We start from the raw sequence: 13,933 nt of genomic DNA, 5'->3' as shown, positions 1-13,933 counted from the left end.
CCCTGGTGGCCCTGTCCATAGCTAGAGATGAGCGAGAAGCCCCCACCCACTGCCGGGGCACTTCGTTTTCCACACCTGTGCTGAGGGAGAGACCAGAATGCACCAAATCAGCAGCCTCCACAGATGACACTCAGCTTTCTCAAGTGAGGAAAGCAGAGCTGGTCAAGGAAGCCTGCTGAATTAAATCTGTAAGCTAAGCTAGAGGGGTCATTTCTGCAGTCACTATGCTATTTATATAGCATAGAGTAGTCATCTACCAGCTCTGGGTAGTAAGAATGGTAATTTAAGTTCAAACCTGTATGTCAGGATTTAGTGTCAGGATTTAGGGAGACACTCTTTGCCCCTGCTGCTTATCTTAGATGAGCGCATGAGGGTCCCAGAGAAACTGAGCGCCTCCTCTAGGCTGTACAGCGGACTGCAGCTTCTGGAATTTGTAGTTTGGAACCCCTTCCTGGAGAACTATTATTTGAACATCAACATTCTGGGAGGCAGACAAATTCAGCAAGAGGACACTAAATTACAAGCATGGTGACAATACAGATATTCAGTGCTGGTGGTTGTGTGTGTCATTTTCTAAGTGCTATTGGCCATCAGGTTTCTTTCCTTTTCTTTCTTTCTTTCTTTCTTTTCTTTCTTTCTTTCTTTCTTTTCTTTCTTCTTTCTTTCTTTCTTTCTTCTCTCTTCTCTTCTCTTCCTTCCTTCCTTTCTTTCTTCCTTTCTCTCTTTCTCTCTCTCTTTCTCTCTCTTTCTTTCCTTCCTTCCTTCCTTCCTTCCTTCCTTCCTTCCTTCCTTCCTTCCTTCCTTCCTTCCTTCCTTCCTTCTTTCTTTCTTAGAAAATATGCAAATGTGAACTTAATTATACACACACACATAAAATTATATAGAAACAACACACAAACTGCTTGGAATGCAAATACTCTTTGGTTTACTCACCAACATAGCAAATAAAAAATAACAAAAGCCTTCTCAGTTAAATAAAAAAGTAACATTCTTTATTTACTTATCAAAACTTATTAAACATTGAAATGCATTTATTTTCATTCTTGTGTTCTGCATCAAAACCCTTTTTTCCCTTTTGCCCCTGATCCCCCTAAATTATTTTAGGTAGGAAATGGGCTCATATCTAAAATAAAAGTGGTTTTATTTTTCTTAATACCACTTACTTTTTATTGTCCTAATATCAAGAACTATCTAGATTTTCTCTTTGTCTCTTACATTTGAAACGAGTAGTAAAAATAGAGATTCCATCAGAACCCTTTCAAGATAACATGATAGTGAAGCCCTCAACAAGCATTTCAAAGCAATGGTATGCATTACATTTTGGGGAATTACCACGTTTTGAGAAGTATCGCTGTTGGTACTAAAAGACAGGACTCAACTCCAGAGACATTATTCACAACATCAAATACAGTTGGTTTCTACAATATTGACTTCAGAGAAGCAGTTTTCTATTTCTTTGAGGGTTCAGATTTGACTGCCTTAATTCTTGAACGTCAATGACAAAAATCTTTAACAAAAAAATCGTTAGCCAAAGGTAGACTTGAAAATGGAATTGTTTCAAAAGGAGAAATGAAAGCACGAGAAAGTTCTTGGCTTTTTAAAACAGGTACATATACACGGCAAGGGATAAAAGTGATCCGACATGTGTAACGTTGCACATGTTAGAACTATCCAATGTGTCCCTGACACTAGGTCAACTGCCCTGGAAAGGATGTCCCGAGGTGTGGAGCCATACATCTCTGTCTTTGCAGAACTCTGTCTTGGCATTTTGCAGCCCCACCTCTGTCCCACGATCTGTTAACCCTCAGGAAGCTTTTAACCACAGTTCCTGGCAATATGCATTGCTTCAAATAAAATGAGCCTCATATAGTATCATTAATGTCTGACAATTGAATTGGTCAAAGTCTTTCTGAAATATGTTTTCTCTTCAGAATATGCTTCTTTTCCTTCATACATCAACAGTGCTCCGCCTTCAAATAAATCGCGAGCAATCGCAACCTTACTTCACATGCTCATATGTTGTCTTCATCCAACATTTTGTTGACACCATCACAGAGTTTTTGTAAATGGGGTTTAAAATTCCCAAAGGGATTATACAAGGCAGCCAAGAAATCACAATCTGAAAAATGATCAAAGACATTATTAATCCGTCCGTGTGACTTGGCGGTGAGGTGGCGCTGGATGATCTGGTGGAGCAACTCTCTGCACTCGTTCAGCAGCCTGGACAGCACATTCCGGTCGAAGGTGAAATCCACCTGGTGGAAACTGACCACGGTCATCGCAAGCTGGTGCACTTTCTTCTTAAATTTCTCCATCAGCGCTAGCTCGTCTTGATTAAACTGATTATTCCTGTAAAGAATAGCCAGCTTGATGACCGTTTTGATGAGGTTTTTGATGATTTTCTCCGCCTCCTTCTTGTTCTGGGTGTACTCCCTGGTCACCCGGTAGAGCTCGTCCAGCACCTCGCTGCTCGTGTCGTCGATCAGGGTGGTGGCGATGGATTTGGAGACCATTTTACCCAGGATCTTCTTCTGTGCCTGAACGGCCAGGTTTTTGGAATTAAAGACATCTGTGGCCACTAAAAACAAAAGGTGGGGAAATGAAAGGTTAGTGTCAGGGACAGAGCAAATTAAAAAACAGGTATAAAGGTGTATTTTCCCCCTATGCTTTACTTCCCAACTACTGTCAATAGTTTCTGTTTGGAAAAAGAGCTAAAAAAAACTTCCTACATATCTTCCTGGGCATTAGGTTCTCATTTGTGAATTTCACAGGTTGTTAAGGTCTTTGGCAATTCAAGTATTTTATATTTTCTGCTATGTGGTCAGTATTTCGTTTAGAAGTTAAAGGGTTCAATTTTCTTAAGAATAACACGTTCTGATTTTAAAAAATACTATATCTCATGAAACAGTAAGTTTTTAGTTAAATTTCATAGGAAATATATTAAAAATATAAGACAACCTCCTAAGTGTCCTGTGGGAAACAATTATCAAGAACAACTTAAAGAAACTCCTTTAAATGTAGGAGGGACAGATGAAAAAGCTATGACATTGAGTAAAATGACAAATTAATGGGAGCAAATCAAAAGGAGAGCCCAGCTTTATAATCTACTTGCGAAAAGTCAAATTTCCTAAGACATGGGCCAAGCCAGTACTTACCAGTTTGGCCACCCTAACCACCCTGAACTTCAATTCCCAGAAAGTGAATATTGGAACCAAACATTCTTTGGAAAGCTTCTTGTCAGTTGCTATTTCTGATGAATGGCCACTGTTCCCTTTACATTTTCATTTGGTTTGAGGAAATAACCATACTATATGACCTAAGAAAATGTGCTACCCGAACAGTAGGAAAAAGCCGATTTGCTTAGAGTTTGCTTTTGAAATCACCATAACTGAATTTGACCAAGGTTTAAGGCACTATTCTTACAGCTGTATGTGTTAAATATTAATGAGACACTATGTGATGCTCCCAGATTACAGCCAGTTAATGCAAATAATCAATGTTTATTCCCCAAACCAAGGTTATTTTTTCTCCAATTCCCCCCACCCAGAAACACTGTGCATGCTGCTCCACCATGCTGCACTTTCTCCTCTTCTCCTAGGTCCTCAGAGATGGAGATCTCAGGGGTTCTCCTCCACCTTTGGGTCCAGGAGCAGCTGTTCCTGGACCCAAACTGGGTCACTGCCTGTGCATAAGCCGATGTGTATAAGTGTCTAAGCCTAGGCCTGGGTGTTGGAAAGCAGTCATTCAATAATGAAAGGTAAAAGACTTACCAACACGGATTATGTAGAAAGGAATCAGGGCATCACTGACACAAAGTTATTTCTGGTTTGGATAGGCTAGCAATATTCTAGAAAACTGTTGCTCCCAAATCCAGGCTGGAGTACGCATCAGAAGATTTCACTCCCTCAGTGTGGAAATGCCACGCTGGATTTGAAATTTGGGCCAAAGTAGCTCATGGTATATAGCACAGGTACCTGCAAAGTGGTTCCTAGTGACCACGACATCATTTCTAAATATATGGGGCCATGCACAGTGAAAGAATATCTTGGTTAAACTAGAAACGGTACCCTCAATCAAATGTCGATATTTAAACTTCTGAAACATGAACTGAAACTGCAGAAGAAGAAATGAAATCTACTTAGAAAAAGAAAAGGAAAGTGAAAAAGCATGAGAAATAGGTAACTTTATGAAGGTTTTCAAGCTTTTTTAATGTTTTCATCATTTAACCAGTTGTCCATTTTTATTACTACTCTCCAATGGTTTGCAAAAGAGCACGTAGGTTAATTCACACTGAAGAACTGGTATCCAAAAAAGGGCACACATACAGTTAATATCACCATATTAAGACCAGGGACTATGCCCATTACTTAACTCATGATATGGACCTCAACAAATAAATAAAACTGATTTATACAGAAAGGGATACCCCCAAATTTTCAGATATATGGCAAATAACTTAGATTTCAGGAATTCAAGGTTATTTTACTTTTACTCTATTAGAACATGGCACCGCCCACAAACATGCCATCTGGGATTTACTGCAATGTGTATGATACGGAAACAGGATTGTACCCTGTGAAAAAAATTGAAGCCATAGTGGGAGCTGTTCAAAAGATCCCTCTGTGCTCCTTTTCCCAAGTCTGGGCTTGCAAGTTTGCACCTCTTCTCAGCTACTCCTCTTATTAAATCTAAATGTCCCATTTCATGTTGAACACAGAGACCAAACAACAACTCTGTGGTGCAGCACTTGTACTTCCCACAGGAGAAAGCAGAAAAGGCAAGACTGCTGCCAACGAAGCAAGGTTGTTCCCCATTTGCTGGTAACCACATCTGAATCAGGACAGAGAAGTTGATCTGTGAGGCTTTCGCATTTGTTTCAGAGGAACTTCACACTGCTCTGGACACACAGCAGCAGCTTCCCACACTCATTTTATTATTTGCATTTTATCTGGTGCAGTCATCTTTTAAAATGAGAAGGGAGCCACTCCCCACCCCTAGTGAAGGCGAGATACGCACACAGCAGACTTCTTTTCTAGTGTCAGTGAAGGCTTTTCCCAGAGCCAACTGGGGTTTGTGGCTGTGAGTTGGCCAGGACTGTGTGGTCAGTGATCATGAACTATGATTGTTTTTTCTAAGAAATTAACTGCCTTTAGCCATTCCTGTTCAGCCTCATTTGTCAGTTCCACATCCTCTACCAGATCCCTTAAAGGCCTGGTATATCTCAGAGCTAGGCCTGGACCAAGTTTTTCTGCTTCACTCTACCCTCACTCCTCTGTGATCTCATCCACTTCCATGGCTTCAGATACATCCATGTGCCAATGACACCCACAGATATAACTTAGCTCTGACCTCTTTTCCAGACTCATTTTGCAGATGCATTCAAGGTTTTTCTTTTCCTTGGCTATTTTGCAGGCATCTCAAACGTACCATGTGCAAAACTGAAAACTTGATTCCCTCCTGCCTGCCTTAGTTACTACCCCACCATTCTTTACTATATTAATTAATAGCATCCCTTCCATGCATTTGCTCAAGTCAGGGACCTGGAGTCACCCACAATACCATCCTCTCCCTTACACATCCCATTACCAAGTTCTTTTTATTCTACCTCTTTCAGTCCTCTCAGTTCTACTCACTTCCCTCCATCTCCACACACATCGGTCTAGTTTATGCCCCTTTCCAATCTCTTCCCACATGCAAACCAGGGTTTTTTCAAGTGTAAATTAAAAAACAATACTCCACTTGCATTCCTTGCTAACCATCACATTTCCTTGTTCCTGAAGTTCCCATCATTTGCCTAAATTTTTAATGTCTGCTTCTCCTTTCTGGAATTCAAGCTTTTTGAGAGCAGAGACTGCTTAACATCTTGTTCACCATGTGCTCCCTGAGACTGCAAGGGTGCCTGGTACATGGTGCTTCTGACAGAAGCAGAATCAATTTCCCCCCTCTCTTCACTGTACTTAAATACTTCTCCATGAAAACATGCTGACCTGCAAAATGAGAGTTTTAAATACATATGTGGGTGTTTTGGGGGGGAGTTACTTTAAAAGCTAGAAAAACAGATATTTGTTTTATCTAGCTAAATATGTGGTTTTCTTCTCCTTAAGTGCACTCCAGAGTGTGGTTTCTCTTACAGCCATCCATCAGCTCTTTTAAAGAGGGCAGATTTGTTATACAACGAGAAAAACACCAGGGAACGGTAACACGAACATTAGTGGGAAAGTGGGTGCAGTGGTTCTGACGGAGGTACAGCAGAAGATACAACACAAGCCCACCTCTACTTCTGATGGGAGTTACGGTTAAACACGGCGGGGACAGACCAAAGGCATCACATGTCCTGGGAAGCAACCAAGATGTGACACTAGATGTTCTCAGGACCAAGTGCCAAGTACTGACTCGACATTCTAACTACTAGGATGAATTCACTTGTGTTTGCAAATACACATGTACACTACTGACTAATGAAAAATGATGGTATATGTTAAAAATAAACAAAAGATTATTACTACATTAAAACTAGTTGAGTGCTTTATGGAAATATTTGTAGATGTTATTTTCCACATACTTATCTTACAGTTCCTCCCCTCAGTCTCTGTATCTCCTTTATTATATATATTTTTTGCTTAATCCCATGCTCCGTTCAGCAATGTTTGCTGAAAAGCAAATAGATATTCAGGGACTCCTGGCTTTAGCATCGACAATTATAAATCTGGAGGTAAACATTAATGGTAAAACTAGGATGAGCCCTGTGCACATTTTTAAAAAGTGCACAGAAGGTAAAAAAAACGAAAACAAAAACAAAAAACACTTGTATAGCTTTAACCAGTGAAAAACTATAGTTTATGAAACAAACTAGAATTCCATATAACATTACTCCAAGTCACTTCTTTACAACCTCACCAGCAGATACATAATTTCTTCACCAAATCTGTTATACCTGGAACTTTTACATGGTGACTGCAAATGCACATTTCTGTCCCTGCTAATTCTTGCCTAGTTAAAATTTTCAAATTGGATCAAGCGGGTCTAGTATTAGAAAGCACGAGAAAGGAACAAGTGGGAGAACACGTCTGACAGCTGTGGCCTGTTAATAAAAGTTCTTTAGACAAATATATAAAGCCCCATCTCTCTTGCATCTGAGTAACTCCAAATCAACATGCGGCTTAAGAAAAAAGGCAGCTTTGGGGATAAGCAAATGGCCATAGCCAGCTGTAAACACTGTCGCAAGAAGTCAACAGGCTGAGAGCTGACCTCCCTACACTGGGATTTGGTAGTGTTCCAGGAAAGCAGGGGAGTCGGAATGGCTGGAGAACCTCCACACTCAATGATCCCAAAGTGGGAAATTCAACAGAATAGAGAAGAAATAGCAAACAAAAAGAAAAAGAGTATAGGGCAAGGGAGGAGGACCACAGTCCACAGAAAGCAGCAGATTCCAGCCTGAGGGGCCAGCTGGAAGGATCAGAAGCCAGCTGACCCACCGCAGCCAGCTGGAGGCAATCTCACTCAGAGAGAAAAGACAAGAGCCAGGCACCTTAACCCAAAAAATGGGCCTTAGGTCACACAGATGGAGGCCTAGCACAAAAGAACACAGTCTCAAAAGAATCAATGTATCTGGGATCCCTGACCTGATACTGAACGCAAACTTTGGTGTGTATGAATTTTCCTAATGCCAAATGGTTAAAAGCCAATGGTACCCATCACCGCAGTGACAAGCTAAGTCATTCACTCTGTGATACTTACCGTTACCAAAAAGTACATGCTCACTTTAAAAGGCAACATCACAAAAAAGACAAATACAAGGAAAAGCAGTGACTTTAAAATGGGCCAATAAAGAAAAAAATATTGGTGGGTGGCTTTCCAATGGCACACTAGGAATCGTGAAGTATCCTCCTCCAGATTCTTCGCATTGTCCCTTACTTAGCTGCTGGACAACTCTGACTCGTAGAAAACCAGTCGTATTGCAAATGGCTCTTGTCCACAGAGACACATGTTTTTGGTGGAGGTGCAACCGATTTCTCATTTTCTTGTCTGCTTGTGTTGCGCTTGGAATTCTCCTTTGAACCAATTATGAGTTTACTGATTTACCATTAATTAATACCTTTGACATGCATACTTTGTGTTTGATGAGAGCTTTGAGAGTTTTACCTTCTTAAAAACATACCCCTTAACATATATTAAAATTTACAAAGTGTAATGTAAGCATGTGGAGAATTAGTACACATTTCCTGTGGCAACCTATTCCCTTAGGATCCTGGAAAAGAAGAGTTTACTTAAAAAGGCCCAAATATTCCCTATCTAATGTTCTGTGTACTGTCCTTCTGCTCTGGGATATTACTGAGACTCTGTTTCCCCATCCACAGTGAGCCTAATAACCAGCTCCTAGAGTTGTTCCGAAGATAAACAAACGTGGACCACATAGGACATGTCTCACACAATGCCTGGTGCAGAAGAGCCCTCTCCACAGGTTTGCTTAAAGAACTCAACAAATTAAACTTCAAATACATTCTGATGGTCTTTTGTACTGAATCACATTTGGTCAGAATTAATCAACTCCTTCTGGAAGTATTATGGGCCTGAGCAATGCAAAACGCCAGATGGCTGTGTGAAAACAGGGACCTCACACAGTTCAGTTAGTACGGGGCTATATTTCCTTTTCCATGATGACATTTTTGAAAAATCTAATACATATTAAAACTTTATCAGGGAATTTCTTTTTTTTAAAGGTGTTGAATCTCTGGTTAGCAATAAATTCAGTGCTATAGGGACTCTGATAGGTAGCATAAGGTTATTTTGTCTTGAGAAAATTGGAGAACAGAATGAAAGTCTCCTACAAAAAGACAGAAGGAGAAAGTGTCAACATCCATGTAAAACTGTGCAACAGAAACAAGGTGTAAAGGAAATGGGCCAAAGATAAAGCGGAAGTGAAAATCCACAGTAGCGGACGAGATCACTCTGGCCTCATTTCTCACCCAGAGTCTCTGAAGCCTCCCCGGAAACCCAAAGGCAGGGAAGGAAGGCAAGTAAGAACAGCATGGATGGAAAGAAAGGCTCAAGGTCAAGAGTCCTGCGTTGTAAAGTTGGGTCAATTTAATTTCTTTGAATCTCAGTTTTCTCATCTGCTAGGTGGGGTATCATTTCAGCTTAAGTGAGACTGAACGAGATACAAATTGGAAAACACCCAGCCTAGTGCTAGGCTCCTACCACAGCACAAATGTACACAGAGCTTTGCTCCCTTAACTCACATCACTCGAAATGGAGGATCAGTGATTCATACCAAATATTTGCAAACACTGTATTCATTCTACTTGTTTCTTCTTCTATTCCCTGTTTTCCAAATTCACGGACAAGAGAAATTATGTCTTAAAGAAAGCACTACGAAGCCTTTCCCTGTGTGATCTAAAGACTACTTTTGTTGCTTTAATTCTGCAATTTCTTCATGATTTTGTGTCTCTTATTTCCGTGGCTTAGCTGAGTTTCAACTCCTCTAACCTCATATTAGACCCCGTCTCTGCTCTTTCCTGTTAATTTGCCCCAGGAATTTTATGACGCCTCCATCGCTTCCTGTCTGCCTGGCACAAGCTCTCGGAAGAGCTCACCAGGATTGGAGGAAAACTTCATGGTATTTACATGAAGTGGTATTGTTGAACCCCAAGGAATGTCAGTCTGCTAAATATTAGGACAGAGACGACAGCAATAGAAGCAAATCTTGTGGTCACCCAAAGTCAGAGTGGGAGGTTTATGGTCATGAGAGCCCACTAGCTAGCCACCATATTTTGAACTTTTAATACATTATCCTCAGAAGTTCCCAGAATCCAAAGTTCTCTTTCTGAAACCCAACCATCATCCCAAGAGGGAGGTTATTATTATCCCCACTTTACAGATAAGGCTATTGACGCCTTGAGAAATTAAGTTACTTTCTCAAGGCCATAGGTCAATAAGTGGAAGACATGAACTTGAACTTTAATATGTCCAGCTTCAAGCTATTCTCTTAAAAATTTAATTATACTACATGAGCTTTAAGAAAGCGACTTCCTGTTGAAGGTATGAGAAGACCTAATGATATTCAACTAAGTGAAAGAAAAAAAAAGAAAGAAAGAAAAGAAAGAGACCAGGTCTGCCTCCCTGGGGGAGAAAATGAATTCCATAAGGTAGATCAATGCAGCAGGGCTTAAATAGTCTGTATTTCCACAGATAAAACTTAGCAGTTTTAAACATTTAAAAATCTAATTTAAAATACAAAAAAATGTGCTTAAGTTGTTGAAAAGCCAGGATGTAAATATATAAAGTAAAAAGTCTCTTTCTTAGCCTCACCATCGTACTTTCTCAGTCCTTTCTCAGTCAGGTTCCCCCCCCCCCACTGCATTGATAAGCTTATATGAGAATAGATATTGAATGGTATAAACCAGTCTTAAAAAAAATACAACGCTGAATGATGAGAGATGATGAAGTACATAAGTGTCTATAATTCCATGCACGATTAAGATATAAAATGATGAGCTGCTATAACCACATGGCTATTATCTTTGTCTGGTCCCACCATGCAACAGCAATGAGAGAAGACAAAGTAGTGTGAAACGCAGGCCTTTATTTAATGGGGGTGGGGGGACTGTAAGTGTTAGATTAAGGCAATCATAGAGTTTACCATCTAAACGCGATACTTTTGAAAAGAGCACTATCAGTAATGAAACTCTGACCACAGATCCGTGACTACCCCAGGTAAACGTCAGTAGTTACTAAAGACTATGTAAATACTTAAGCACTAAAGACACTCAAGACTAAATAGGAAAGCGTCAAAAGTAAGGATTAGCCAAATATTTAGGACAGGAGCACTAGCCAGCATTTTCCCCCAAATTACTTTAACAACAAAGAACTAGTTCTTCAAGGAGTTAAGTCTTATGGGGGAAAAAAATTCTCTCTCCTTAAATAAGTTGGGGAAACACTGTATAGTAAGCTCCCCCTTGAAATGCATAAAATGTCTTAAGAATATTAAGATTTGAGCATCAGTGCAGCCAAGGAACATTTTAACTTCACTCACCCAAGTTTCCCACCGAGGACCCGTTAACAGATGTGTAGACTAAGGTCAATGAAAATTACTGGCAAACAAATGAACTGAGGCTTTTGCTATTCCTCAGGAATGGATTCACAATTGTCTCGTGCACACAGGGGAGGGCAAGACAAGTGCTCAGGCAAAGCTAGGCAAAGCGGTGATTGTGAACCCCAGCTCTAGAGTCATGCTGTCTGGGTGAGAAGCTTGGCTCTCCCACTGAGTGCCAGCTTCCCATGGTGAATTCCCTAATCTCTGCGTGCCTCAGTTTCCTCACATGCAAATGGGGATACTGAAGTTTTTTTATAAAGATTAATCTAGAATAGTCCGTATGAAGGCTAATGAATTAGAATAGTGCCAGATATAAAATAATTGGGTTGATTTCTATAAACTGGTATTGTTCTCACTGACATGGCTGTCATTACTAAGGTAGACGTTGTGGAGGTCCTGATGCTTTGGGATGACCCAGTCCTGGACCATGTTTTGTGAAGCAGTAGTGAGGGGAGAAGAGAGTGCATCAACCCCAAACCATGAATCATTCAGCAAAACTTCTGTTGAGCATGTATCAGGTAACTGTGCTTTCAAAGATAAATAACACTGCCCCTCGTCCCCAGACATGGACCACCCCAACGGCGATCCATGGCGTAACACGCATCGGGGTGGGGGGCCAATGAGCACAGAGCTAGGCAGAATGGAAAATGCAATGGTGGCAAAGGGAAGGAACATTCCTTTTGCTACATGGAGTGATAGAAGGAGGCAAGGTTTGAAGGCTGACTCACAAAAGGAGACTGACCCAAGAGATGGACCTTGAAGAAAAAAAAAAAGGTTCTGCCTCACAGAAATAAATGTGACTGCATTCCACGGCTGACCTATACTACTGGCTGGTTACAGACTGCAAATTCAGACCAGCAATGTTCTGTATGTCAGACACCCAAGGATGCATATGGGATGTATGGATTTTAGAAAAAGTTTAAACACAAATATGTATTAGGTCATCAAGGCCCAGGAAAGCTCATTTTGAAGGTGCTTCATGTTCTTGCGAGTATTAGCGGGGAGAGGACAGAGCAGGTACCGGGGCAGTGTTCTTCTGATGCAGATGACATGGGTCATGTGCATCAGAAGGGCCTGGAGCCTTCTGACCAATACACGGAGCCAGACCTGAATCAGAATCCCCAGGACTACAGTCTGAGAAGCTGCACTGGGAAGAAGTGCCCTGTGGGGTTGTGTGGGAGGACTCCAGCTCTGAGGGGTCCTCCCAGAAGGCTGTGCGTTAGAGTTCTCGGAGTTTAGGTTTCTGAGTAGACTTCGGCCACGGGGGCACGCTGTGAGAAGAGGAGGAACAGATTCGATTCCCTCTCAAAACTGTTCCACTGAAAAAGTAAATGTGAGCTTCTACACAGAATCCAGAGAAAATGCTTTTAGAATGTAGCTTATTATATTAAAGCTTCAAAGAATTTTGATAATGTATCCAAGAGAATAAAAAAGTTAGTCTCCTTTACATGACACTTTAACCAAAATTTAAACAGGGCCTCACTCCATCCCTGGGACTCAAATTAAAAATTATATCCTATAAACATTTATATAAAACTGAAGTTAGTGAACTATCCTTTTTCTTTTTTAAATTAAACGAACCCCTCCTTACTCATTATGTTGGTCAGGATTTGTTACGGTTTTCCTAAAGTCTTTCCAATGAAGCTGTGGTTTACTTTCCCATTTTCTTGAGAGCATGGAGCCTCTCCCTGCTGATATGATCTGACTCACATGGGAGTGCAGAGGCAAAGCCGCTAAACGAGCTCCATGATTTTCTGCACTTTTCCACTCCCAGTTTTTTTATCCTGCCAGAGGCCCTAGCTTCTGATGAATATTTATATTCACGCAGTGTTTAGAAAACCAGTAACAGATTTAAAACTCCAGCGCACTGAAGTACAGTTTCATCACTGAACCAGCCGCTAAAACTGGCACCGGCGCTCAACACACCCCTTCCACTGTCGTCAGGTGGCTCCTGGCCATAGAACGAGGATGAGACAACAAAATTACAGCTGACATTGTGTAGAAATTCACAGTGTGCAAAATATTTTCACCAACATGAAAGTGTTCGTTCTGGTGTGGCCCTCTGATTGTTGTACAATACTTAACACTGTGGGAGCCAGAGGAGAGAACGGAGGCTCAGAGATCAAGGGACTCGTGAAAGGCGTGTAACCAGCTGCACAGCCAAGGTGCGTTGCTGCTCACGTGACTGCACTACAGGAAAACTGAAATTAAAACAGTGCTCATGGTTTACAAAGTTTCTATCAAATGTCAAGATGCCACTTGGCCAGCTGCAGAATCCCACATCTTAGAGTTTGTCTGCTCCCCAGGACAGGCAATTCCTTGAACCGCCCCCCCAATTTAAACAATTAAAAAAAGGATCACAGGTCTTACATATCACAGAATACACACGAAAGAAAATCTACATGTCTCCCCTACCCCTCTTCCTCCATCTCTGCCCGACAAAGTCCTGCTTGTCCTTTAAGGCTCAGTTTAAACGCCACCTTTTCCAAAATGCTTTTCCAAATCCAAAGGCTGAATGACCTCTCCAAATCCAAAGAGGAATAAATCTCTTCCTTTTACATGCTTTTCTGCCTTGTGGGAGAGTTACAATCCTATCTTATCTTACTTGATCATGATTTTTGACAACTAATGTACCGTGTCCATTCATCTCTATATTCTTCAAAGTGTTTAACAGGTGTGGTCCAGCTAGCATGCAGTAAACTAAACACCCCAATTTTCTAATCTGCCTCCATGAAATCCATCATTATTTTTTATAGCAATTCATGAAGGTGTATCAGGAAGTCAATTTAACTCCATATACTAGAGCTTAACAAATGAACTTACTTCTACTCCATGAACAAA

At 40.9% G+C, this 13,933-nt stretch overlaps 1 protein-coding gene across 4 annotated transcripts in view; it reads right to left on the bottom strand.

The window, feature by feature from the left end:
- Positions 1-970: 970 nt before the first annotated feature.
- The window catches only part of TNFAIP8 (TNF alpha induced protein 8), a 116,238-nt gene continuing 103,275 nt past the window's right edge, over positions 971-13,933 (bottom strand). For 3 of the 4 annotated variants that reach the window (XM_053665315.1, XM_037147804.2, XM_037147789.2), the window contains one exon: positions 971-2,578. In XM_053665315.1, the coding sequence (XP_053521290.1) occupies positions 2,013-2,578 (566 nt within the window). In that variant the 3' untranslated portion in view covers positions 971-2,012. Of the gene's footprint in view, positions 2,579-3,770; positions 4,000-13,933 lie in introns of those variants that run through there. The other variant, XM_037147779.2, reaches the window with a different exon arrangement.

This window comes from Artibeus jamaicensis, unplaced genomic scaffold (assembly GCF_021234435.1).
Source record: "Artibeus jamaicensis isolate MK-2021 breed Jamaican fruit bat unplaced genomic scaffold, CSHL_Jam_final contig_402, whole genome shotgun sequence".
NCBI lineage: Eukaryota > Metazoa > Chordata > Mammalia > Chiroptera > Phyllostomidae > Artibeus > Artibeus jamaicensis.
Note: the sequence above shows the minus strand (reverse complement) of the source record. Positions and strands in the feature narration are given on the sequence as shown.